This window comes from Martes martes (assembly GCF_963455335.1).
Source record: "Martes martes genome assembly, chromosome: 3".
In the NCBI taxonomy this organism is placed as follows: Eukaryota; Metazoa; Chordata; class Mammalia; order Carnivora; family Mustelidae; genus Martes; species Martes martes.
Genome location: NC_137890.1, coordinates 15,406,038 through 15,431,085, shown reverse-complemented (window position 1 = coordinate 15,431,085; position 25,048 = coordinate 15,406,038). Strand labels below are relative to the sequence as shown.

Genomic DNA, 25,048 nt, shown 5'->3' with positions numbered 1-25,048 from the left:
GAAGTATTCTCATTTTAATTGAAAATGGGAGATGGGGAAAATTATGTAAAGAACTCACCAGGAAAGAAAGCTTATTGTCGTAGTAGTCAAAGGAATTTTGTTAGAAATTCAGTAACCAGCATTTACAAAGTGGGGATGACTCTGACAATCTTGGGAGAGTCCGGACCAAACATCTGGGTTGAGTTACCTAACCAGATGTCCCACCAGAGGTTCAAACTGTCGTCTTCTGTTTGGTTGATTTCGTGTTCTCTGCTTCAAAGAAAAGGATGTCTGAACGTCACCTGTGCATCCTAGGGAAGGTGAGTCACTGAATGTGGGCCTCCGTGGCAGTGGATGTGGGGTCCCATGAAAGCCAAGTTCAGCTTCTTTTGGAAATAAGAGCCAGTGGTGCCACTGTCCCAGGAAAGACTGTGATATAGACACCTGGAGCTCTAAGGCTTATGAACGGGAAACACTCTCCTTCCCCTGCAGGGTAAGGGACAGGGAGTTCAGAAACAAGACTGGTCTGATGTCCAGCCCTACATTCCTGGGGCAGCTGGTCCCCAGGGAGAGGCATGCATGTGTCACCGAAGGACTTGCACCCAACTTCAGTTCATGCAAAGGAAAAGGGAGGGAGCCCTTCAAAAGACAACAGTGGACAAGGGTGCACAGGTCCTTTCAGTAAAGAGTGGGCCAGGACGTGGTCAGAGCGTCCAAGCTCCCCGTTAAAAATAAGTGGCAGGAGTGTAACATACAACATGATCACCGTAGATAACAATGCCTTATGGTATATTTCAAAGTTGCTAAGAGAGCAAATCCTGAAAGTTCTCATTACAAGGAAAGAAAACATTTTTTTCTTTTCTTTTTTTTTTTAAGATCTCTATATGAGAAAACGGGTCCTAAGAAAGCTCGTCATTATTTCATAATATGTCTAAGTCAAGTTATTGTACTGTATACCTATACTTGCATGGTGCTGTAGGCCAATAATATCTCAATAAACTGAAAGGGGGAAAAAAAACCATGGAGCCTGAGAAAAGGGGGAAAAATGTCAAGTAGTTGCAACAGGGTCTGTCTGGCCAACTATGCCTGAAATAACCATCCGGCTCTTGACAAAAGTTTCCAGACCCCTTCCTCAAAACAATGAATATGGTTTTATTACCACAAAATTGAAAAATATGTATAACACTGTGGTTTTTATAGAATTGAAAGTAAATGAAATATTAAAGACAACTAAATTCAATTATGATTTCACATGATTGGTCTTGCAGCCAGCAAGATTCGGATGAGTAAAAAATTTATAAAGATGTAATAAATTTATAAATTTATTTCATAAATCATCCATTGATATGTTCCATAAAATCAAGTTTTCTCTTAATTTTAGGAAATTCAATGTTTTATCATTTCGATTTCACATAATCTATGTTCTGTCGATAATAAAGATTGGAAGGTAAAAAATACAATATAATCATACTTAAAATATTCAATATTTTCATAAATTTTCATAAAACTTAAATTAAACATAAATTTTAAATTATTTTTCCTATTTTGTTTCAAAAACTTTTTGTTCTACAATACTCAAAATGTGTCAGATTTTAAAAAATAAGTAAGTTAGTAATTAAATTCAAATTTAAGTCAAAGCTACATAAGAGTCAAATTTGTATTTACTTTTAAACATTTAATAAAACCTTTAAAATATTTTTATAACGTTAAAAAAAAGTGGACCAGTATGATTGGCTGAACTGTTTACAACCAGTTTTCAAAATCCACACGTGGAATCATGAGAAGCAATAGGAAAAACAATTAACAAATTGCCAGTGCTTTCTCCCTCAGGGATGAAGTCGAACTGAAAAAAAAAAAACTGGAAAAAAAAAGAAACATGATCCTTTCTGGACCCCGAGGTTACAACTTCAGTCGTGCCTACTATTTTTGGAAGGAGGCTTTTTAATAAAGTTAGGAATATAATTTCTATCTGTTAATTGAATTGGTAACAGTGATGAGTGATAAAGGAGTCAAGTTGTATTTGTTTTGTTTCTTTAATTTCTGTTCAGTAAGTATATAATGGGCGGCGATGAAGTTTATTTTCTTAGATTTAACAGTTTAAATACATGGACATTACTTTGATAGACCGAAGAGCCTAATGAAACAGAATAGTCTGGGGCTAGGATTTGCAGGTTAAATTCAGCCTTGGCCAGGGGCACCTGGGTGGTTTGGTCCGTTAAGCGGAGGGATTCTTGATTTCTGCTCAGGTCCTGATCTCTGGGGGTTGTGAGATTGAGACCAACACTGGGCTTCACACTCAACAGGGAGTCTGCTTGGGATTCTCTCTCTCCCTCTCCTTCTGCCCCTACCTCCTCCCTCTCTCTCTCAACTAAATAAATAAATCTTTATAAATAAATAGCTAGCTAGCTAGCCTTGGCCAAATACTGTTCACCTGATAGCAGCCAAATCTAATTCTAATGATGATAAATGTCCAAAGAGGTTGAAGTTGAATGCCCAGCAGGAAAGATACATTTCCAGGGAATGAAACGATATTCTAAATGTTTTAAGTAACACCTCGCCATTTCCACATAATGTCTGATGATGTATTTTCAGGATTTTTATTATTCTTTCTATTCTTTTCTTTTGCAACTAAACCCACAGTTAACCAGCTTATGTCCTGCTGGGGTTAAATCTATCTACCCCTACTTGATTTCCATCTTTCATCCCAGATGTATTACACTTGTGAAACTTGCCACTGGTGTTCATTTCTTTTTTTGTTTGTTTGCTTTTGTTTGCCACTCGCTTTTCTAAAATATTAAGGAGTAAACATGAAATTAAATATTCAAATCAGTACACAAATAGTGCAGGGAGAAGAACCTAAAAAGTCTGTGGAAACTGAGCTGGTGCCTGGAAGCACCCACCCCCCCAAACCCACCACCTGATGTAGTACACAATTTCTTTTGGTTGATAAGGATATAGGCAAATCCCATGTAAGGCAGTCTAAGAGTATGGATGCATGATTTGGGGAAGAATGTTCTACAGCAGTCAGGTATGTGAAAGACACAGACAAAATATGGAAAAACAAAAAATGACCTCTGGAAATTTGAAATGATACATTGAAACTTTCAAATATCCCGACATGTGCAAGTAGGAGGGGCAGGGGGCTCAGCAGGGGGCGTGGTCTGCAAGGCAGTAAAGGGCTCAGGCTCCAGACCCAGAGAGGGGAGTTAGTCAACTCTTTCCCTCCCCACTGTTCAGTCCCCTTCTGTTTCTCTCCCACCCCAAAGCAAACTAAAGGAGCCAACTAAGGAAAGGGCAGGTCTGAGGATCCCAGTTCTGTCTGCGGTGAATCCAACTTGAGCCTGCCAGTAAAGTTCAGGTCTTAGAAAAGAGCAGGAAACTGGGAACATTTGCTCTGGCTTCAGAGGGGGGAAATATGAAATTGGTAATGAAGCAGAAGCACCATGTCAACTGCTTAAAGTTCACTCACATTTAACATTTCACACACCATTTACATGCCTGTTCTCTCTCCACCAAGTGAAAAAGGCGGTGCTGCCCTTTGGGACTTAGCGGGACGCTTGGCCTCCTTGAAGCGCCCCTCTCTGTCGCTTTCTCCCTTCCGCTCTTTCCTGACTCAGTGGTGAGAGGTCTTCATGCCAGTTGAAACCATCTGTGGCTCAGGGACACCCCGCCCCCAACGGAGCACCAAGTACTCGCACTGACCCTTCCAGCGGGAAAGAGCACGGATCCCCCAGCAGAGGCCAGCTTAGTTTTGCAGCTAAATTCGCAGACCCCGCAGAGCCGGCTTTTGCGTTTTGGTGCTGTGATCGCCTGGCTGGATCCGTGGGATTTCACCTGCAGCACTGGCGTCACACACCGGGCATTCCAAAGAGACCTGACAAGTGACTTCGACCTTGACTTAGTGACTTCTCTGTTCCAGGCTGTTATAGGCTAAATTATGCCCCGCCCCCGTTTATATGTTGAAATCCCAACCCAGGGTCCCTCAGAATAGAACCATATGTGGAGATAGGGCGTTTAGAGGGGATGATTAAGTTACAATGAGGCAACTAGGGGGTCCTAATCCCATGTGACTGGTGTCCTTAGAGGAAGAGGTAATTGTCTTCAAGCAGTTGTCTTCAAGCCAAGGAGAGAGTCATCGCATGAAACCAACTCTCCTGGCACCTTGGTCTTCTACCTCCAGTGTCCAGAACTGGGAGGTAATAAATTCCTCCTGTTTAGACCACCCAGTGTAACACACAGGCAGGGTTGTGAGGAACTTACATGTATGAACTCAATTCACACACCCGTGTGTGTAAGGAGAGGGAGAAACATTATTAATATCCCTTTGCAGGCAAGGAAACAAAAGCCCAGAATAGGTAAAAATTAAAATTTAGAAATGAAGATTAGGCAGCAAATAAGGGATCGAGTTGGGATTTTAATGCCTGTACTCTGTATGCGAGGCCATATACTGAACGGACCCTGCACTGTAGGACCCTCTACCTTCAGAGAAGCCCTTCCTTCCCAACCAATGTCTTTCTTGCAATCTTTAAGGAACAAAGAAAAAATTTTAACCCAATAAAGGCATAACTATGGTGTCTGAAAATAAGGAAACCAGCTCCTCTGCTTTCTCACTTTATTTTTTTTCTAAATATTTCTATTTTGATTCATTTGAGAAAGAGAGAGAGCCAGAGAGAGGGAGAATGGGGGGGTGGTGGGGTCAGGAGCAGAGAGGGGGAGGGAGAAGCAGACTCCTCACTGAGCAAGGAGCCCAACGCAGGGCTCTATCCCAGGATCCCAGGATCCCAGGATCCGACCTGGGATCTGACTCGGAAGGCAGATGCTTAACTGACTGAGCCACCCAGGTGCTCCTCTCGCTTTATTTTTGAATTCCCTGAAAATGGGGAGCTGCTTGGCTCACTCAGTTAAGCATCTGAGTCTTGGTTTCAGCTCAGGTGATGATCTTGCGGTTGTGGATTGAGCCCCCACAGCGGGCTCTGCAGTCAGTGCAGAATCTGCTTTAGATTCTCTCTCCCTCTCCCCCACCCCCACTCTCAAATAAATAAATAAATAAATGAAATCGTTCTTAAAAATTCCCTGAAGATGAGTTTATCTTCATATTGTAAGAGAAACTCCAGCTTAAACTGGCCTAAATTAAAAAAAAAAAAAAAAAAGTGCCCTCTCACCTTCAAACTTTCCCTCAAGGAGACAAAATGGCTGCTGTGATTCCGGACTTCATGTCTTCACCCCATAACACTCCCGCGTAAGACCTTGTCTTTGGGCTTTACTTCCCAGAAACCTCAGCAAAGATTCCTTTCCAATGTTAAGGCTTTCAGTTCTACATTCGTGGCTGGAACACTGCAGCCAGGGGTATGGGATAGAGTCACTGACTTAAGACAATAAGGTTCCCACCCAAAACGCAGAGCTGAGGGTCTCAGGATGGAGATGAAAGAGACTCCTGGTTAAATAAAGGTTTCCAGGGGCTGGGGGGAGAGGGGAATGAGGGATTATTGTTTAATGGGCATGGGGTTTCTGTTTGGGATGACCACAAAGCTCGGGAAACAGTTGGTGGTGACAGTGTACAACACTGTGGATGTACTTAATGCAGCTGAACTGGACACTTAAACATGGTTAAAACAGCAAACTGTATGTTATCTATATTTCACTGCAAAAAAATTAATCTAGAAAATAAAATTTAAAACTTTCTTAACGCATTTCCCTTGTATGTCAGCTGAAGCCAGCTGGTATTTTATCCATAAAGTGCCCCTCTGCCATTGAAAATAGCTCTTGGGGGGCACCCGGGTGGCTCAGTGGGTTAAGCCTCTGCCTTCGGCTCAGGACATGATCTCAGGGTCCTGGGATCGAGCGAGCTCTCTGCTCAGTGGGGAGTCTGCTTTCCCCTCTCTCTCTGCCTGCCTCTCTGCCTACTTGTGATCTCTCTCTCTATGTCAAATAAATAAATAAAATCTTAAAAAAAAAAAAAAAGAAAAGAAGAAGAAGAAATCTCCACACTGTTTTCCAAAGTGGCTGCACCAACTTGCATTACCACCAACAGTGTATGAGGGTTCCCCTTTCTCCACATTCTCTCCAGCACTTGTTTGTTGTCTTGTTGATTTTGGCCATTCTAACTGGTGTAAGGTGGTATCTCAATGTGGTTTTGATTTGAATCTCCCTGATGGCTAATGATGATGAACCTTTTTTAAGTCTCTGTTAGCCATTTGTACGTCTTCTGTGGAGAAGTGTCTGTTCATGTCTTCTGCCCATTTTTTGATGTGATTATCTTTTTCGTGTGTGTTGAGTTTGAGGAATTATGCCTCCATCAGAAAGGATGAACACCCAACTTTTGTATCAACATGGATGGGACTGGAGGAGATTATGCTGAGTGAAATAAGTCAAGCAGAGAGAGTCAATTATCATATGGTTTCACTTACTTGTGGAGCATAAGGAATAACACGGAGGACATTGAGAGTTAGAGAGGAGAAGTGAGTTGGGGGAAACCTGAAGGGGAGATGAACCATGAGAGACTGTGGACTCTGAGAGACAAACTGAGGGTTTTGGAGGGGAGGGAGGTTGGGGTTTGGATGAGTCTGGTGGTGGGTATTAAGGAGGGCACGTATTGCATGGAGCACTGGGTGTGGTGCATAAACAATGACTCTTGGAACACTGAAAAAAAATTAAATTAAATTTTTTTAAAAAAGGAAGGAAGGAAGAAAAAAAAATAGCCCTTGGGAACCTTCCCTAGCCACTGACCCAGGGCCAGGGCCAACGGGCATTAAAGGAAAGTTGCCAAATGTCAACACAGAGAATTATGCTCAGATTGTATCAAACACTGGCCTGTGACAGGGCTCAGGAAATATCGTGCTATTCATAGGAGCAGAGAACCCTTATCTTAGACTGCCAGATATTTCACACAGGGAGATAATTAAGGTCAAGTCTCATACTGGTGGTTTGAACGGGAAAAAATAGCGGGCTTTTTAACAGATATTTTCCAGTGGCACCTTTTAGCATAGGGAGGAAGGGAACAAGCTCCAGCTGTAAATGGAAAATGAGTTGCAGCATCTGTTTTGTCCTGTGTCTAAGTATAGTGAGGTTCACACGCAGACGTCTCAGCCAAGCCCTCCAGAGAGTGGAGCTCTTGCCTTCTGACAGCTACAACAAAGGTGAGCAGATTGCTCTGGGATAAAATCCACGCCCGTTGCATCCTGTCACCGGCAAGTGGAAAACCAGGTCCGAGGCAGCCATCTAGCTGCAAGGTAGGAATTTACATCCGCGACGGCCTGTGTCAATTTCAGAATGATTTTATCGCGCCTGCTCCTGTCGCCGCTAAGCTGGAAAATGCGGACTGTGACATACTGAAGCAAAAAAGGGACAAATTTGCATGGTACTGGGCTGGAAGAACCCTTTGATTGTTGGAGATGCCCGATGATGCTGTCAAGCGCCAGGAGACAGGGCACCGGGGACGCACCAGATCTCCACTCCCGGAGGCTGACAGCGAACGATTTAGAGTCTGCACAAGATCAAAGAGTTGGGTCTATCTCAAGTAAAAGTGTTAGAAACACAAAGAAGCCGGCATCTTGATAAGAGGACATCAAGAGGCGAGAAGTGCACAGGGAGAAAGAAAACGACCTTGAGTCTGTAATATGTTACAAGCCTCGGAATTGTAAAACGCCTGAAATGAAAAGAAAACGTGCAGCTCAAATGAGAGTTGTGGAGCCGAAAAGGTTGGAAGTTGTATGCTTGTCACAAAGAAGAGACAGGGGAACAATAGAGCTCCACAGGATTATGACTGAGATTACATGTCTGTGTTCAAGGCTGATCACTTGCTTGCATAAGTAGGTCTGCGACTTGGAGCTCCGACACACGTATGTTTTAGCTGAGTGTGCCTCCTCGGTGTCAAGCACAAGACTTTTTCAAACACAAATATTCTTTTAAGAAGAGAACTGATGGGGCACCTGGGTGGCTCAGTGGGTTAAGCCTCTGCCTTCGGCTCGGGTCATGATCCCAGGGTCCTGGGATCGAGCCCCACATCGGGCTCTCTGCTCAGCAGGGAGCCTGCTTCCCCCTCTTTCTCTGCCTGCCTCTCTGCCTACTTGTGATCTCTCTCTCTGTGTCAAATAAATAAATAAAATCTTAAAAAAAAAAAAAAGAAGAAGAAGAGAACTGATCCCGGGCAATAGTCAAGTCAAACTTTGCTATTTAAAGAAGCAAATAAAAATACTGAAAATGAGACCTTCTGTAGAAACATCAATAAGAAATTAACTGCTTTGGGAATTAGCTTATCTGCAAAGTGTGTCATATAATAATATGTCTTTCGGTGGGGAATATATTAATGATTCCCTTCAAGAGAGGGCTTCATCTTCTGACAACATTCAAGTGTTTCAGATCTGACTCCCCCCAATTTGGGGTTTGGTTTTTGTTTTTTTTTTTCCTTTTTCCTACTTTCCATGCAAACAGCTACCATCTCCATGTCTGGAATGAACATTGGAATGAACCACCAGAGAAAGAGTAACAGGTAGATCCAGCTGGGAAATTTGGAGCATCCATTTATCTCACGTAAAGACAACATCTCAGAAGGGCTCCTGGGTGGCTCAGTGGGTTAAGCCTCTGCCTTCGGCTCAGGTCAAGATCTCAGGGTCCTGGGATTGAGCCCCGCATCGGGCTCTCTGCTCGGCAGGGAGCCTGCTTCCCCCTCTCTCTGCCTACTTGTGATCTCTGTCTATCGAATAAATAAATAAAATCTTAAAAAAAAAAAGACAACATCTCAGAATAAGCAAAATAAAACAAAAGGGGGAGGGGTCGCCTGAGTGGCTCAATCAGTTAAACATCGGATTCTTGATTTCAGGTTATGATCTCAGGGTCATGAAATGGAGTCCCATATCTGGTTCCTCCCTGAGCACGAAGCCTGGTTAAGATTCTCTCTCTCCCTCTCCTCTGCCCTCTGCTCATTCTCTCTCTCTCTTTTGGAGGGAAGGAAAGTAGGAAGGAAGGAAGGAGGAGAGGGAGGGAAGGAGGGAGGACGGAAGGAGAAAAAAAAAGAAAAGAAGAAAAAGAAAATCCTTACCTGTATTTCCCCTTTTAATCTTTACCTGGATAAATATACTAGAAGGGGAAATGTTATAGAAACTAAATAGACAGCATGCTTTCTTTACTTTTTGAGTCCCTTTTTCAATCACCTAATATCAGATAAACCACCTTGGGCACCCAAATAAATATTTGCTTTTGGTGCCATCCTGCCAGTAGTCTGGTCTTGAAAAGTGAATTTTCCACAGTGAAGGACATTTCCTGACACTCCGCACCCCCTGAGCTGAGCCCAGACACTTAGACCTGGTTTCAATTCACTGATCCAGTATATTTTTTCAGAAAACTTTTAACAACTTTTTCAAAATTTACCAGCTTCTTGATAACAGTTTTTAATTGAAAAAGAAATTTCCCCAACCTTCAGCTATGGTATGAGCATATAAATAATATGGTGTGATTAAGTTACCCCCGTGCATATTTGGCAAGCATAAAAGAGTTGTGCCTGGCGGCTGAAATTGTTCCCCAAATTTTTATGGTTTGCTGTTGAACATTCAACATTTCCAAAATATATTAAAAGGGAAATTCTAAGAGCCTTCATCATGACTACCTTGCCTGCACAGGAAATCATTTCCTCCTAAATACTATGCTTTATCTGTTCTGATTTCTGAATTCGTGGCAAATCTTTCAGTATTTGTCTGTTTCCCCAACCCAGGCAATTAACCAGGATAGAGGTAAACAGCTCTAAGAACTTCACCACGTGGTGCAATTTTCTAATAAAACACAAGAGGGCAGGGTTTGCTTTATTGTAAGCCTAATTCCACTCTGCTCCTCATCAGGATGGTCATTGTGCTCATTACAAATGCAGAAACGCTTAATAACGTACAAAGTGAATGAGTCATCAGACTCTCTTCTGGCAGCGAAAGCTCTGCTATTTTAATGAAGGACAAGCGTAAGCCTTTCTATGAGGCATTATTTACGACACAGAACACAATCGCTACCTGGGAGACACCGTGATAGTTTTAGCAGAGAATGGTTTGAAGAAGAGAGGACCAAATTCAGTCATATTACGTGCATGAAGTCTGACTTGAGTCCATGGGGAAAATAACACAAGTGGGTTAAGGGTTTTTGCCAAAGAGACACAGTCTCGATGAGACTGTATGAAGCATACATGCTTTGAATAGGAACCTTGAGTTGTGTTTTATTTTCTTTTGGGAAACTTTAATTTATCCTATTGTTCACGATTTTCTCGCATGTTGTTTTCAAGATTTCATTAAACTACTTGCCAAAGCGTAATCACATTCACAGGGCTTATTTTCAGCTTGAATGAAGCTAAAGCCAAATGATCATGTCATCGGTGGACAGTTTCTGAAGAAACATCTTGGGTCCTTCTCCATAAGAAAGGCACTGGTTTGTCTGCCTTCATAATTCGGCCGCCAACTCTTTCCACTGAAACCAGGCTTTTAAGACTTCAGATAGTGGAGGACCCTAAAATGATGTCATGACATCTTCCCTTTCTATCCTAGTCCCTACACATGGTAGAATTAAGGTCTACCCCTGGTGGGAAGAAGAAGATAGCTGGACGTGTACCCTTGCATGAGTTTGCATGGAGTAAATGTCCACATAGCATCTGGACAGCTCAGAACTGAAAGAGAGGCTGTTACTAATTTCGTGGCAGGGATTGAAGACCCTACTCTCTTACGTTTTATCCTGCTAATGCTAAAACAGATGCCAGAGGCCCTGAATGAAAAGTTTTCCTTTGAGATCAGTTCGTTCCTTAAAGAATATTTGTAAAATAGTCAGGATGAGTAAGGTTCTGCAGAAATAGGAAAAGTTCCACATTGGGTTTGACCATTGCGTTGGGGAGAATAATTATGTCTCCACTGGGGAGCGAACTGGTTCTTTTATGTCCCTGTATCAATTACCCCCCCCCCCCAATTTTCTGGGTACTTAAAGTGGTTTGATAAAATGGCATTGGAGCTGTACAGAGAGGTGTCCAACCTGACCTCTAGAAGCTTCCGTTCTTAATGCGGAAGCAAACTCCACACAACTTACGTTAGTTCATTGTTTTCTTCCGGGGTCTCCAACGAAATGATTGAACTGGAGAGCTTCCAGGAGGATCAGCAAGTTAGCTGCTGCGGGACCTTGCCTCCCTGGTCAGAGACTTGAAGTAGCCACCCCACCTCATCCTCCAACCCAAGATCAGTCTCTAGATTGTGGGGACATCAAAAGGAACTCAGTGCCTGGGAGGAGATGGGTGTCTTGTTTTTCTGCCTGTAAAACTGAGAGTGAGGAAGTAGCAATTGCCAAGAAACTCAAAAGAAAATAGAAGCCTCCATTTATCTAAGACCTTATTTTCAAAACTGAAGTTGTGATTATGTATTATATATATATTTGTATATGCATATATGGTTATATGTATACATATGTTTTTATGTATTATATATATACATATATTCTAATGTATGCATACTGAGTGCCAAAAAGATGGGAATTGATGTTCACAAATTAAAAAACAATAGCCTCCAACAGATGAACAATAATCCACAAAACATTTATTTTTATTTTCCTCTTTAATACATTTTTTATTTCTTGTTAACATGAGATTAAAATTATTCATTAGGATTATTATAATTAACAATGTTAAATCCTAAGCAAGACACAAATTACTGTCAAAGAATTTTAAAATTAGAAGAGAATATAAGTCACAAAGGAAACAGGCTATTAGATTTCAGCCACTTCTGAATGTTCGCTTTATAACAGCATTCCTTTTGAAACAGTAATTCATAGACATACAGTTTTTCTAATTCTGAGGCTACAAGCATGTAAAGTGATCTATACATTTTCTTCAAGGTTGAAGTTTTCCCCCTATCATTGAGAAATACCACCAAATCTACAATGCTTCGTGGTATTTTCTGAGTTTATTTGCATGAGATTCAGTGTAAATACAAACCAACTTGTTCATCCTAACAGGTTTGTTCTACCTTTAAATTTCTTAAAAGGCATTCATCTTTAACTGACTATAATGTCAGGAAACATTAGAAAATTTTACTCCTCTTCTATGAACTACAAAATTAGGAAATCATTTCTGTTGGGAAGACATTATAAAACAGTATCTTTTAAGAAGTTACATCTGCTATAGAAAAAAGTAGCCAAGTATAAATGATCACCCTCTATTTCTACCTCAGATAGATCTGGCTTTAAATAAATTGCTTGGGAATACGATGAATGAAAATTCTGGTGTACCAGAGAGACAAGAGAGAGGCGGTTATTTGCTTTATGGAATTATTCATATAGTTCATCTATAAAAAGTCATTTTCCCTGTTACTTTTATTTTTATTTTTTTTTTAAATTTATTTTATTTACTTGAGAGAGCAGGAGAGCGAGAGAGAGCATGAGTGGGAGGGGCAAAAGGAGAGGGAAAATCTCAAGCAGACTCGCAGTGGAGGGCAGAGCCAGACTCAGGGCTCCATCTCAAGACCCTGAGATCATGACCTGAGCGGAAACCAGGAGTCAGGCACTCAACTGACTGAGCCATCACGTATTATTCATCCATAATACGTGAAATTAATTTTAACGTAACTTCTCAGACACACACCTACCATGCACAACTATATCTTCATTTCAATATATCTCTTTTGGCTGAAAAATAGGGGGTAAAACTGTGTTCCCCAAGAATCCTGAGTTTGGAGCATAAACCTTCTGGAGTGGAGTACGTTCATCAAACTTTGCCGAATTTTCCAAAGATACTGTTAAAGGCAGGGATTGAGATCTACGTGGGGCGGGGGCTAGAGACCCAAGCAGGGCTTCGGCCCATGAAGGACCCTGGGCTATCTTGACTCTCATCTGCTGAGCCCGCACTCAGATGTGTCCGTAGCTTTCTGAGGCTCGCTCAGACTATGATTCGGTTCTGATCGGGATTTGTCCCTTTCTCCGGCTTTTGCTGTCTTATTTTGGAGGGATAACACTGTGTTTTGATGAATCTAGCCCCCTCCCCCATATGTAGAAAGCAGCTGGCATCAAGAATCCCCTTCCCACCCAACCTTCGCACACATCTATTCCAGTAGAGAGCTGCTGAAATGCGTGGACAGACAGGCTACCTTCTAGAACTTTGGACTCAGCCCTGAAGCACAGGTAGCAGATATGAGCAGATGAAATTTACCTTCAATCTCAGTAACTGTCAACTTCTCAGAAGGAGGGATCATCTTGGTAAGTCTGAGCATCTTAGTAAATAAAGATGGCTTCATTCTTACCTCTCATGATATGATGATTACTTAGTGGAACATAACCATTTAATTCTGAAATGTTATATTTTGTATGGATGGTTTGCTTTCAAATGATAAGGCTTAATTGATTAGCATTCCTAAGTAACTGTCAGAACACCGCAGCATGAGTAAAATCGGAAGTCAACTCCTAAAAATACACGTGGAGGGGCACCTGGATGGCTCAGTGGGTTAAGCCTCTGCCTTTAGCTCAGGTCATGGTCCCAGGGTCCTGGGATCGAGCCCCGCATCGGGCTCTCTGCTCAGCAGGGAGCCCGCTTCCCCCTCTCTCTCTGCCTGCCTTTCTACCTGCTTGCGATCTCTGGCAAATAAATTAATTAAATCTTTAAAAAAAAATACATGTGGATAATTTTTCATCTGAGGCTACCTGGTAAAGAAATTGGTTCAGGATCAGCCAAATGAGACCTCAAAGCAATGAAACTCTACTCAGATCGTCAGGGTTCTAGCCCCACAACCTTTTCCAGCCAGCCTTTCCTGGGAGAAGTGGTTCTATACATGTTAGGAGACTTAAAACAGTATATTAATTAACTAGAAAACTCTATCACTTAATCTCTCGTCTATTTTTCACTATAGAATCAGTGTTTATCTAGCTATTGAATCTCATGATATGACCCTGTTAAGAACTACAGATTCTGATAAATTCTGGAAAGTCTAATTTACAAAAGAGAATCAAACCGATCATTCATTCCTTCATTTACTCTCCATCCTCTTTGGAAAATAAGGCCTATTTTCATCTTCAAGGCTGTTTTAAAGGCTGAAAAAGAAAAGACACAGAGAGAAGAAAGGTAAGCCACCGGAAGATGATCGGAAGACACCTAGAAGCATGGATGTTTATAACTAAACTCATGGAGACGCAGGAAGCATCTTCCGCTCCCGCCCCGCTTGCCCCTTGACAAAGGAACACACTTGGGTTAAGAAAAAATGAACCACGATCTTGCCCAGGTCTCACATTACAGTGACCTCCAAATTAAAATGAATCCCCTTTATAGTTGTGTGCCTGTGTGTGTGTGTCTGTGTGTGTCTTCTCAGAACAGGAGGGGGCTTAATCCATACGGGGAATGACTATCAGATACCACAAATCGTCAGCTCTGTCTTTGTCCGATGGTCAAGATACCTCAAACATTCCCGTTTGTGTTTGTTAAACAGTAAGTAAACCAGCGACTACAGCTACGCATCCTCTGTCTTGAGAAGGAGCACCACAGTAGGAGCAACCGTGTCAAACGTCTTCTGCTAAAGGAAGAACACTGACTAATAGCGTGTCCATCGGCAAGGTCAGACCTGTGGCTTGGCTGGTGCCTCTCCAGGGGAAGGCATGAGCTCTCTAGGCTTCTTCCGTGTACTTCTTGTTGCTTAAATGTGTCTCCGCTAGGGGTGTGTAGCCTTTTCGGAGTCTTCTGTACTGAAGGAAAAACAGCACCACGAAAACACCAGCCAAAGCCACCAGCATTCCCAGGACCACCAAGAGGGTTGGGGTCCAACTTGGAGTTTCTTCAGCTGGAATTCAAGCAGAAAAGGGTCAACAGTTGGGATTTTCATCAGCTAAAGACTCTCAGAGAAGAGAAAGAACCCATTTGCTTTTCACGTGCATTTTTGTTGATAGAGCAGAACGATACTGGCTAGGATAAAATTTATATTCTTCCCCCACCAACAGTTTGTCATATCCACAATTGTTTTTCTTGAGGAAATGGCATTCCATTATTTAAATACAACTGATTGCATGTTTTAAATTTCTTGCAATAAACACTTACACAGAATAAACCCTCCAAGGAAGTATATAACTACTTTTGCGAGTTAGAAACTCATTTGTTAAGGTGTATGCTAACGTAGTATCTGGGGAACTGGAAATATACAAGCCCCAGATGGAGAAATTTCGCTATTGTCTCTACCTTTTTATAGGGTGATAAATGTATAAGACAGATCAGATTGGCTATTATAATAGGAGACATTCAATAGCAGGAGCTGATGAAATTTGTACCCATTTAAAGAGTCGTGAATAAAATCTGAATCTTCCACCTGATAAATCCAGTTCTCTACTCAGATACATTTTATAAGCACTCTCCACAAAATTAATGGATTTCATTTTAATATACTTATGCCTATTTGTCATGTTTTTAAAAATTCCCTTATCCTTGGCTAGCTATTTTCTTTTAATTGTTTTTAAAGATTTTGTTTATTTATTTTTATTTTATTTTTTAATTTTCTTTAAGATTTTATTTATTTATTTGACAGAGAGAGATATCACAAGTAGGCAGAGAGGCAGGCAGAGAGGGGGGCGGGAAGCAGGCTCCCCGCTGAGCAGAGAGCCCGATGTGGGGCTTGATCCCAGGACCCTGAGATCATGACCTGAGCCAAAGGCAGAGGCTTAACCCACTGAGCCACCCAGGCGCCCCGATTTTATTTATTTTTTTAAGGGAGGGAGGGAGAGCACAAGCAGGGGCAGGGTAAGGGGCAGTGGGAGAGGGAGAAGCGGGCCTCCTGCTGAGCAGGGAGCCTGATGTGGGGCTCAGTCCCAGGACCCTGAGATCATGACCTGAGCAGAAGGCAGACACTTAACGGACTGAGTCTCCCAGGCGCCCCTAGGCCAGCTGTCCTTAAATTCAGTTTCTCTGACCTGGGTTCTTATTCTTCATCCTATACTTGGCTAAATGTAAAATCCTCCTCATTTTTCCTTCATTCCCCAGAAGGCTCCCTATCCATCCTGCAGGGATGCCTCCAAGATCATTGTAATTTTCCTCCTCTTATGACAATCCAACATCTGTTGCCAGAACCATCTTCTTCAAGCGCAGATGTTTATTCTGACATTTCTTTGTTCGGGAACCAAAGATGATTATTCTTTTCGTTGTGGTAAAATACACGTGAAACGTGTGTTTCACCATCGTAATCCTTTTTAAGTGCTCAGGTGTGGGGCCCAGTGCTTCACACGCTTGAGCAACCATCACCACCACCTACCCGCCAGACTTTTTTTCATCTTGCAAAACTGAAATAAGATCTCCCCGGTGCCCCAGCCCTCCAGCCTCTGCAACCCCCATTCTACTTTCTGTCTTTATAAACTCAACGACTCTAGACACCTCATATAAGTGGAATCTTATAGTTTTTGTTGTTTTGTGACTGGCTTTTTCATGTAGCGTATCTTCAAGACTCGTGGATGTCGTAGCATATGACAGGATTTCCTTCCTTTTTAAGGCTGCGTAATATTCCATTGTGCGCATATGCCACACTTTGTTTATCCATTCAGCCATCAATGGATGTTGAGCTCTTTCTTGTGTCTGTTGTGAATAATACTGCTACAAACAGAGGTTTGCAAATAATCTGTGTGGGTACTTGCTTTCAGTTCTTTTCTGGATCATATGGTAATCTGATGTTCAGTTTTTTGAGGAGCTGCCATATTGTTTTCCACAGAGGCTACCTACCACTCTGCATTCCCACCAGCAGGGCACGAGGCCTCCAATCACCCCACAGTCTCATCGGCACTTCTGACCTGCTGTTTTGTCAGTAATAGCCATCCTAATGTGTGCAAAGCGGTGTCTCATTTTGGTTTCTGCCTAGCTGTTAAGGCCCTCTGTAATCAGGCTCTTCTCACAGATCCGGACTTAATTCAGGTAATCGTCTACCCAAGCCTTCCTCTCCAACCAGCCTTCTTCAGGCAGTCCTCTATACAGACTACCCCTTTCACACCGCTAAAAGCCCTGCCCTCCTTCAATCTAAAATGCTCCCTTCTTTCCGCCTCCTCTACAGAAGATCCACCATCTCTTTGAATCAGACTCAAGACCCATCCCCTTCCTGGAAACCTTTCCCAAATGTCCCACTCCCTTCTTCAAACTTCTGCTGTAGTTATGTCTCCCCAGACAATACTGTCAGTTTCTGTGGCAGACCAACACGTGAAACGTGAATTTGTGTCTCCTGAGGAGTTAACACATTCTGGGCATATTCAGACTCTCAGTCTATACCTGTTAATTGGCTGGTGTCAGAGGAATGGACGTAGGGGCAAATGCTCATCCCAAACCTTGTGATTGTTGCTATGTTTGATTCCAGAGAAAAGAGAATGAAGTTTCAAAAGATATCTCAGCTGTCCAGAGAAAGGAAACTTCCAATCAGTAAGGAAAATAAGCAAAGTTGCAGGACTAGAAGGAAAAGCAAGGGACAGATTCCAGGGCTTGGAAGACTCTGAAGTCAGAGAGAGGGGGAGAGATGTGAGCTCACAGGTCATTACAATTGCACCACAGACAGAGATTTAGGGAAGATGGAAGAGACACATGGGGTAAACTCACCAGCAGATGGGCTGTGTGTTTTTCTGAGTTCTGGACATATTAAGATATTTATTTATTGTTTTATCTTTTCTTTCTCAACCTGTCCTAAGATTGTTTAAGTGACCCATGGAGCTATATTAGGGCCTGGGCAAATAGAAAAATATGTGCCCATATATATATACTTATCAAAATATCAAATTTTCAACCAAATGGGAAAAGCTACTAAAAAATCTACAATGTAAAAACATGATTTAAAGAACTTTAATTAAGGACACATATGCGTGCAACCCCATGTAGCCCAAATTGTTGGCAGGCTAACGCCAACCTCATAAAGCAACCCGCAGGGCTGGTATGGGCTAACTGGAAATAATTGGTCTCATTACAAAATAATGTAGGGGTGAACAAACAATGATCACAACGGCCTGTCTATTTAAAGTGTTGATATTGTATTCATCTTTTTTGCATTTATTTTGATTTTAAAAAAAATACTACATTATGCTATTATTTATCTCAATTACTGAGTTTTTTGGTCTCTCCCTGAACTTCATGCTCACAGTAAGTGTTTTATTTTCTTCACAATAAACCAAGTCCTTCCTTCAAGTAACGATTCTCCAAGTCCTGATGAACTCCATCCACATGTGGCTAGTGCATTTTGATTTTGTTGGCTAGACATTTCAAACCATAGCCAGGTTTTTATTAATTCAGATTATTATTTTTTTTATTTAAAGTTTTTTTTAAGATTTTATTTATTTATTTGACAGACAGATCACAAGTAGGCAGAGAGGCAGGCAGAGAGAGAAGGGAGGAAGCAGGCTCCCTGCTGAGCAGAGAGCCCGATGCGGGGCTCGATCCCAGGACGCTGGGATCATGACCTGAGCCGAAGGCAGCGGCCTTAACCCACTGAGCCACCCAGGCGCCCCTAATTCAGATTATTTTCATATATTTACTATATGCTATTATTTATTAATTCAGTCATCAAACCAGTCCCTTTTCTGCCATTTAGCGGGTAGTGCAAAGGCTCATTTTGCTTAATATAAATATTTTAGAAAATCGCTAGTAAAATTAACTAGACCTGCATACTTGAATTTAAGGTCCAGGTTTGCATTTTTGGAAAGAAAGAAAGGTCCTTCAGAAGATGAATGAATTATCCCCTTAGAAGTTGTATTTGTTACCTGGCAGACTGATAGCATAGCTGTAGCCAAGCTGGTCTGCAGTTAAAAAGAATTCCTCGTTAGTCACCGGAGGGAAAAAAGGAACCATGTTATACATCCGATTGTGACCGATCGGTGCCAGCTCCTGAGGCCAGGCATCCACGGAAGGATTGGATCTTTTCATCCACTCATCAAAAATGGCGTCGGTAAAGGAATGAAGTACCTGCAAGAGAATTGAACATGGCATTGGACATTGATCTGTCTGTCCCAATCAGGTCAATCTGATTGAAGCTTTCTCTAGAGTGGATTGGGGTTCTTCTGGACATAAGGACTTCTCCATACCCAACTGTATCTTAGTGACATAACCACTGGAACTTTTAGTTAACATTTTCAAGGCTTCATGACATCTCTCCAAACAGGATCATCCACCCCTTTGTCAAGTGAATCAATCAAAGTTCACTTGCAGATTTAACACTGGTTTGAGAACATTAGATGCCTTCAATAAGTGAGTGTTGATTATTAAGTTGGGAAGAAAGGCAAGTATGATAAGATAGATATCTCTGGTTTTGTTCTTAACAGAAGAGAAAGAAGAGGCTGTGTTCGACAGTATTGAAACACAAATGGATAGGGAAGAAAGGAAGGGAGGAAGGAAGGAAAGAAAAGAGGAAGGAAGGAAGGAAGGAAGGAAATCTCCAAAATGGCTTTTTGAATTTTTCTCAGTAGGATGGCTCTTTTAGGTACTCATTTTATAACACTCTCATTTAAATTTTCGGTCTTACGCCAGCAATAGAAAGTCTAAAAAATGCTGTGAGGGTGCATAGTGCTCATTTTTATTTTCTCAAGGAAGCTATTAAAGTCCTTCTCAAATACAGCAATTATTACGTTTTAAAATATTAACAACAAAATTTCCACATTTATAGCCCCAATTTTGCAACACAACATAAATGTGAGAGTTCAGCCCAACTTTTATGCTGGGTTCCTCTTTTATTCCTAGACTGTAAGTTCAAGGACCAAGGGGCACTGTTCCCTTCTCTTCCCCTGGGTCCCAAGTGTTGTCATCCTGGAGCCTGTCACATGGGGGTAGGGAGGTATTTAGTCCAATAAAAAATGTTTCTCAAACGAATTCATTCACCCTATCGCCACTATTCCTTGTACTCCAATTAGATTATACTATGACTTGTTACTTATTTTTTTAGTTTCCTTCTATAACTTGTTCCATATTTATCTATTTTCCTTAACAACACCCCTAACTCCTAAAGGTCAGAGATGGGGTCTTTTCACCCTTGGAAGCATCAGCTTAGCATGCAACCTGGGCAGAGTCGATGTCTAAAAAGGATTTGTTGCCTGAAGACAGTGCCACGCAAAGTAGTTTTGTCTTTTGCACAATTCAACGAAAGAGGCCCCTTTCTATCTGGTGTTGTTTCCTCAGCTTGCAATCTGATTTCTTCTGTTTTCTCGCATCTATCAAGGACTCATGCAATGGTCCTCATCCTGAAGCACTTTCCCTAATTTCTCTCAGCCTAAATTCATAGCTCTTTGCACTTCTCAGACCCTTTAAGTGCATTGCCCTTCTGGCTTATGTAGCTGTTGTTTATTTATTAGATACTATCTATTTTCAAATCTTACCCAAGGTTCCTTGTAGTTAGTTACCCCTATCAGGCAACAGCAAGAACTTTCTACCTATATTGTCTCATATGGCTACAGATAGGATAGTTAAAGGAACTGAGTGATTTACTCAAGGAATTTCTTCCCAAATGGATTTTTACAGTTCGTGGCAGAGATAATCATCTTAAAACAAAAACATCAAATTTTAAGACCTGGGCTTTTGCAGACATGAAAGATTTTTTTCTTAATTCTAAAATCTTAGCTTTGACTAACAAAATTTAAGCTCCAAAGAAATAGAGGTATAACGCATATTGCATAAGCAACAACCTTGGAAGACACATGATAATGTAAAAGATCAATGTTTCCTATAAGGAGAACTTAGAAAAAAGGATCAGCCCTGGAAAAAGAACTGAGTGTTAGTTGTTGGTGTAAGTCACTGAAAAGGTTATCTCGTGTCCAGAACCCCGGGAACTCCAGAGAAGGTTAGAAGGCTCCCAGACAAGAAAGTTGTGCTTCATCCTCCAGATAAAGCCTGGGGAGCCTGCCAGTTTCAAACAGACCTTTTGCCACAAGCACGGAGCCCAAGCAATAGAGGCTGAGTGCCGAAGGACAGTATGCACTATTGGTTGCTTACCAAATATCCACTCTCCTTTCTCTGTAACTTCCTTTGTATTTTGAGTGAAGGGATGTATCAAACTATCCCTGAGATTGAATTAGGAGTCACTGGGTGAGATTCCTAAGAAAGCTCTTTAAAGGTGGTGGTCTCAGCTTAAAAGTGGTCCTTTTTCCCTTTCCATTTATCCTAGCTGTTTCCTGGAACATGGGTGTGATGGCTGGAGTTGCAGCAGCCATCTTAATTGCTAACTAACAAAGTTAGGAAAAGAAGGCACTCACCAAGGTTAGTAGAGCAAAAACCCAGAAGGGTCTGTGATGACTGTCTGTGGTGACTCTGGACGGCCTGCCACTGGGGATCTTTTACATTAAGAGAAAAATAAACCTCTCTTTCATGAGGGGGAGCTTCTATAACAGGTTTTCTGTACTAAGCAGCAGAACCAAATCTTAAGGGATACACAGAAAACGTATCTAGGGGTGTTCCAGAGTATATTTTCCAAAGAAGGTCACACAGTATCTCCTGAGCATTTAGGAACTGTGTGAGTTCAAGTCAGAGATCAAATTGTGATTAGAAAAAGAGACAAGGGACACTCAGGACACAGAAAGATCCAGATTCAGTGCTGTAAGAGGCAAATAACTTTTGGAAAACATCAGAATTCACCCATTGCAAAGTGTAAATAATTAAGGAGGGGACAAGACTCTGCAGCAATTCATAATTTGGAGAGATAAAAGAAGAGGGAAAAATAATAAGGAGAGATTATAGGTCTCCAAAGGACTATAAAACATTATACAATAAATGCTCTAGTAGGAACCATATACAGAACACCCAATTTATAGAATGTAGTAAAAGAGGCAAGTGTGTGCCAAGAAGATGCAAAGAATGCAATAAACAAAATGCTGCAAGCAATAACGTATCCACAGCCATAAAGAAAAGTGGTGCAGCCTGCAGAATAGGTATTTTTGTTAGAGTTGTGAACATTGTTCCGAAACAAGATACCTTGAATTGCTCTTGAGAAACTAATAGTATCTTTGTTTGACATGAGTCAAACATGAGCTCGGTTAATGTCTCTGTAAAGGCTAAATGTAATGGGAGGGTAATAAATAAAAGCACAGGTAAAATAACAGAATACTGTGGTTGCCTTATATCTGTATAGAGATACATAGTTATATTCGGGCATTAAAAATTGAGTGCTTCAGAAATGAGGTTACAAATTTTGTTTCACAAACCGATTCTCTCTTGCTCCGACTGCATAAGGAAAGGTACAGGAAGAAAAAAAACTTCCACCTTGGAGGCAGTATCGAAGAAAATGTGATTCTATGGGCTTTCAAGGTAAAGTTTCTCTAATGTAACCCTTGCAGAAAAAAGCAATCAATCAATGGCTATCGTGCGTGCAGGCATAAAGAAACTTGAATAAAATACAAGGAAATCATGCATATCTTTTTCAGGATCACTAGAGGATAAAGTTACTATCAAACTTAACCTTAGCTTAGATGTCTGCACAATCAGATTCCTGCCATAATGACCACAGACACCAGTACATCACCAAAGACCAGTCCACTGTGGTTTTCACCACTTGAATTCATGTGTTCTTACCCAAAAGACATCATTCATGGTCAGAGAGAGTCTTAAGATGATAATGTTCTGCCCCTCTGAAAACTCATATGTGATCACTTGGAAATCACATAATACACACCCTGTCACATAGGGAAGGTCCATTTAAAACTAAGGTTAGGAGCACCTGGGTAGGTCAGTTGGTTAAGTGTCTGCCTTCAGCTCAGAACATGATCCCAGGGTCATAGGACTGAGCCTGGGATCAAGACCCACCACAGCACTGGGTTCCCTGCCTAGCAAGGGACCTGCTTCTCCTTCCCCCTCTACCTCTCCCCGCCCTGCTCATGCTCTCTCTCAAAAAAATAAATAAAATATTTTTTAAAAAGAAAAGGAAAAAAAAAGAAAAAGCACCCTTTCTACATAAATTTATATAAAAGCATTGTATACAAAATATACAAAAGTATACATTAAATATATGCAATACATTGTATGTAAGATATATTAGCATGTATATAAAAAGAAATATCAGTTATGTATGGTGGCAGACAGTAACTAGACTAATTATGATGACTGTTTTTGCAATATATACAAATACTGAATCATTATGATATACACCTGAAACTAACTTAATTTTACAGGTCGGTTATATCACAATTAAAAAAAAATATATCAGTTGAGTCCATGCGGAAGAAAGCTTATACTTTAAGGATTAAACTTTGAACACCTGCAAACAGAGGAGTACAAAAGATTCTGTTATTAGTATGGCAGCTTTAAAAGAACTCACTGGGTCAGCATATGTCATAAGCAGGTGGGAAAGAGAACCAGGGGGATGTCAGAAGAGATTCTAGATAAGAACTGAGATACTGCCAGTCCATTCATGTCTAAGGAATCACCAAAACTCTAGGAGGAAGGAACCCAAATCAATGTGATAGCCACTTTAGATTTGCATATAAATGTGGTCTGCTGTTATACTACTTAATTTCATCAGTGACAAATATGAAGTTCATCTCTTAGCATAGGTTTAGTTCTTCTCAACAGAGCATGGGTCTATCTTCACAAAGCTTGGAGTTGGAAAGAATTTCTTCAGGGGCCATTTAGCCCATGCCAAGTTAAAAAAGCAAACTATTCCCTAGACCAAGAGTATAGAAATCTTGCCACCCTGGGACTCTCTGCCCAAGCAGTGGCCACCCACCATCTCCAATACCTCAGCTCTTTTAAAACTCACCAAAGTGTCACACTCCTTAGGAATTATTAACTTTATCTCAGTGATTTAAAAATAAATAAATAAATGTAGCATTTATTCAACCTTCCAGAGGCAGTTTGGCAGTATCTACAGACATTACAAATGTATTTATTTAATCTTTGGGCTGGTAATTCTCTTCTCTTGATTTACTCTACATGGTCATGCATTTAAGCACTGTCTGCCATGCAAGAGATTAGAAACCACCTACGTGCCCGTCAAAACTGGTTAAAATTTCAGGATAAAGCCACACTATAGAATACCATATAGCCATAAAAAAGGGATGGGAATGGCCTTCATGAACTGATATAGAATGATTTAGAAAAAATAAAAAATACAAATAAAAATAATGGAGTCACAGACTTCTATAGTCTAAAGTATGCTGCCATTCAGATAACATATTTGTTTGTATATTTATAAAATGAACCTGGAAGACTAGGGGGAAATGATAATAACTAGCTGGGAGATGGTAGTGATACAGAGACTTCATTTTATGCCTTTTATATTTGAACTCCTTATTGCATTATCTATTTTTAAATTTTGAAAAAATATTTAGGAAACTATGTAACAACCTAAAAAGTGTGCATTCTACGTACAACTGTATAAACATAGAATACGAGAGGAAATGAGCAGAAAGTTCAGATGGAATTACAGGCAAAATCTTTTTGCCAATATTTCTGTAACTCTAAATCATTAAAAATTTTTAACTATTAAAAATGAAAAATTAACATAAAAAGTTAATTTAAATACTCAAGATATTAGCCTAATTATACTTCTTTTTTTTTTCTTAAAATTTATTTATTTTGGTGGGGTGGGGGATTAGAGGGAGAGAGAAAAATCTCCAGCAGATTCCCCGCTGAGCGAGAAGCCTGATGCAGGGACCGATCTCACAACTCTGAGATCATGACCTCAGCTGAAATCAAGAGTCGGATGCTTAACTGACTGATATGCTTTTTCTTTTGTAAGAAAGATAAATAAAATGGATCCATTTTTAAGTGCTTCACTCTTGTGGGGAGAGAAGCAATGTCCTGTATTCTTCTTTTGGGATTTTTTAAACTAAACTCATACCAATTCACAAGTATTTTATACTTGTTATTATGACCTATTAATTTTACTAATTTTATTATAGCCTAGAACAGTAGAGTCAGAAGGGAATTAACTTCATGTAGTCCCATTAGTCTTGTTTTTAGAAACTCACTTTTTCTTTTCTTGTTTTTTCCCCCTAAATTTATGGAGCTATCTTACCCAACTATTAGTCATTGTTAAGAAATACAAATGATGGTAACACAGTATGTACACCTCATTTCATGTAGAATTTCAGTGTATAAGGTGACCAAAAAAATGAGCTATGCAGTGAATATTAGTCATGCAACCTATGAATCTCCCAG

The 25,048-nt window shown here is 40.8% G+C and overlaps 1 protein-coding gene across 1 annotated transcript in view; it reads right to left on the bottom strand.

Annotated features, from left to right (window-relative positions):
* Nucleotides 1–11,496: 11,496 nt before the first annotated feature.
* The window catches only part of DCT (dopachrome tautomerase), a 34,294-nt gene continuing 20,742 nt past the window's right edge, over nt 11,497–25,048 (bottom strand). Inside the window, exons 7-9 of the mRNA XM_080799349.1 lie at nt 18,673–18,874; nt 14,532–14,747; nt 11,497–14,007 (exon numbers count right to left, since the gene is read on the bottom strand). Coding sequence (XP_080655475.1) covers nt 14,575–14,747; nt 18,673–18,874 — 375 coding nt within the window. The 3' untranslated portion in view covers nt 11,497–14,007; nt 14,532–14,574. The remainder of the gene's footprint in view (nt 14,008–14,531; nt 14,748–18,672; nt 18,875–25,048) is intronic.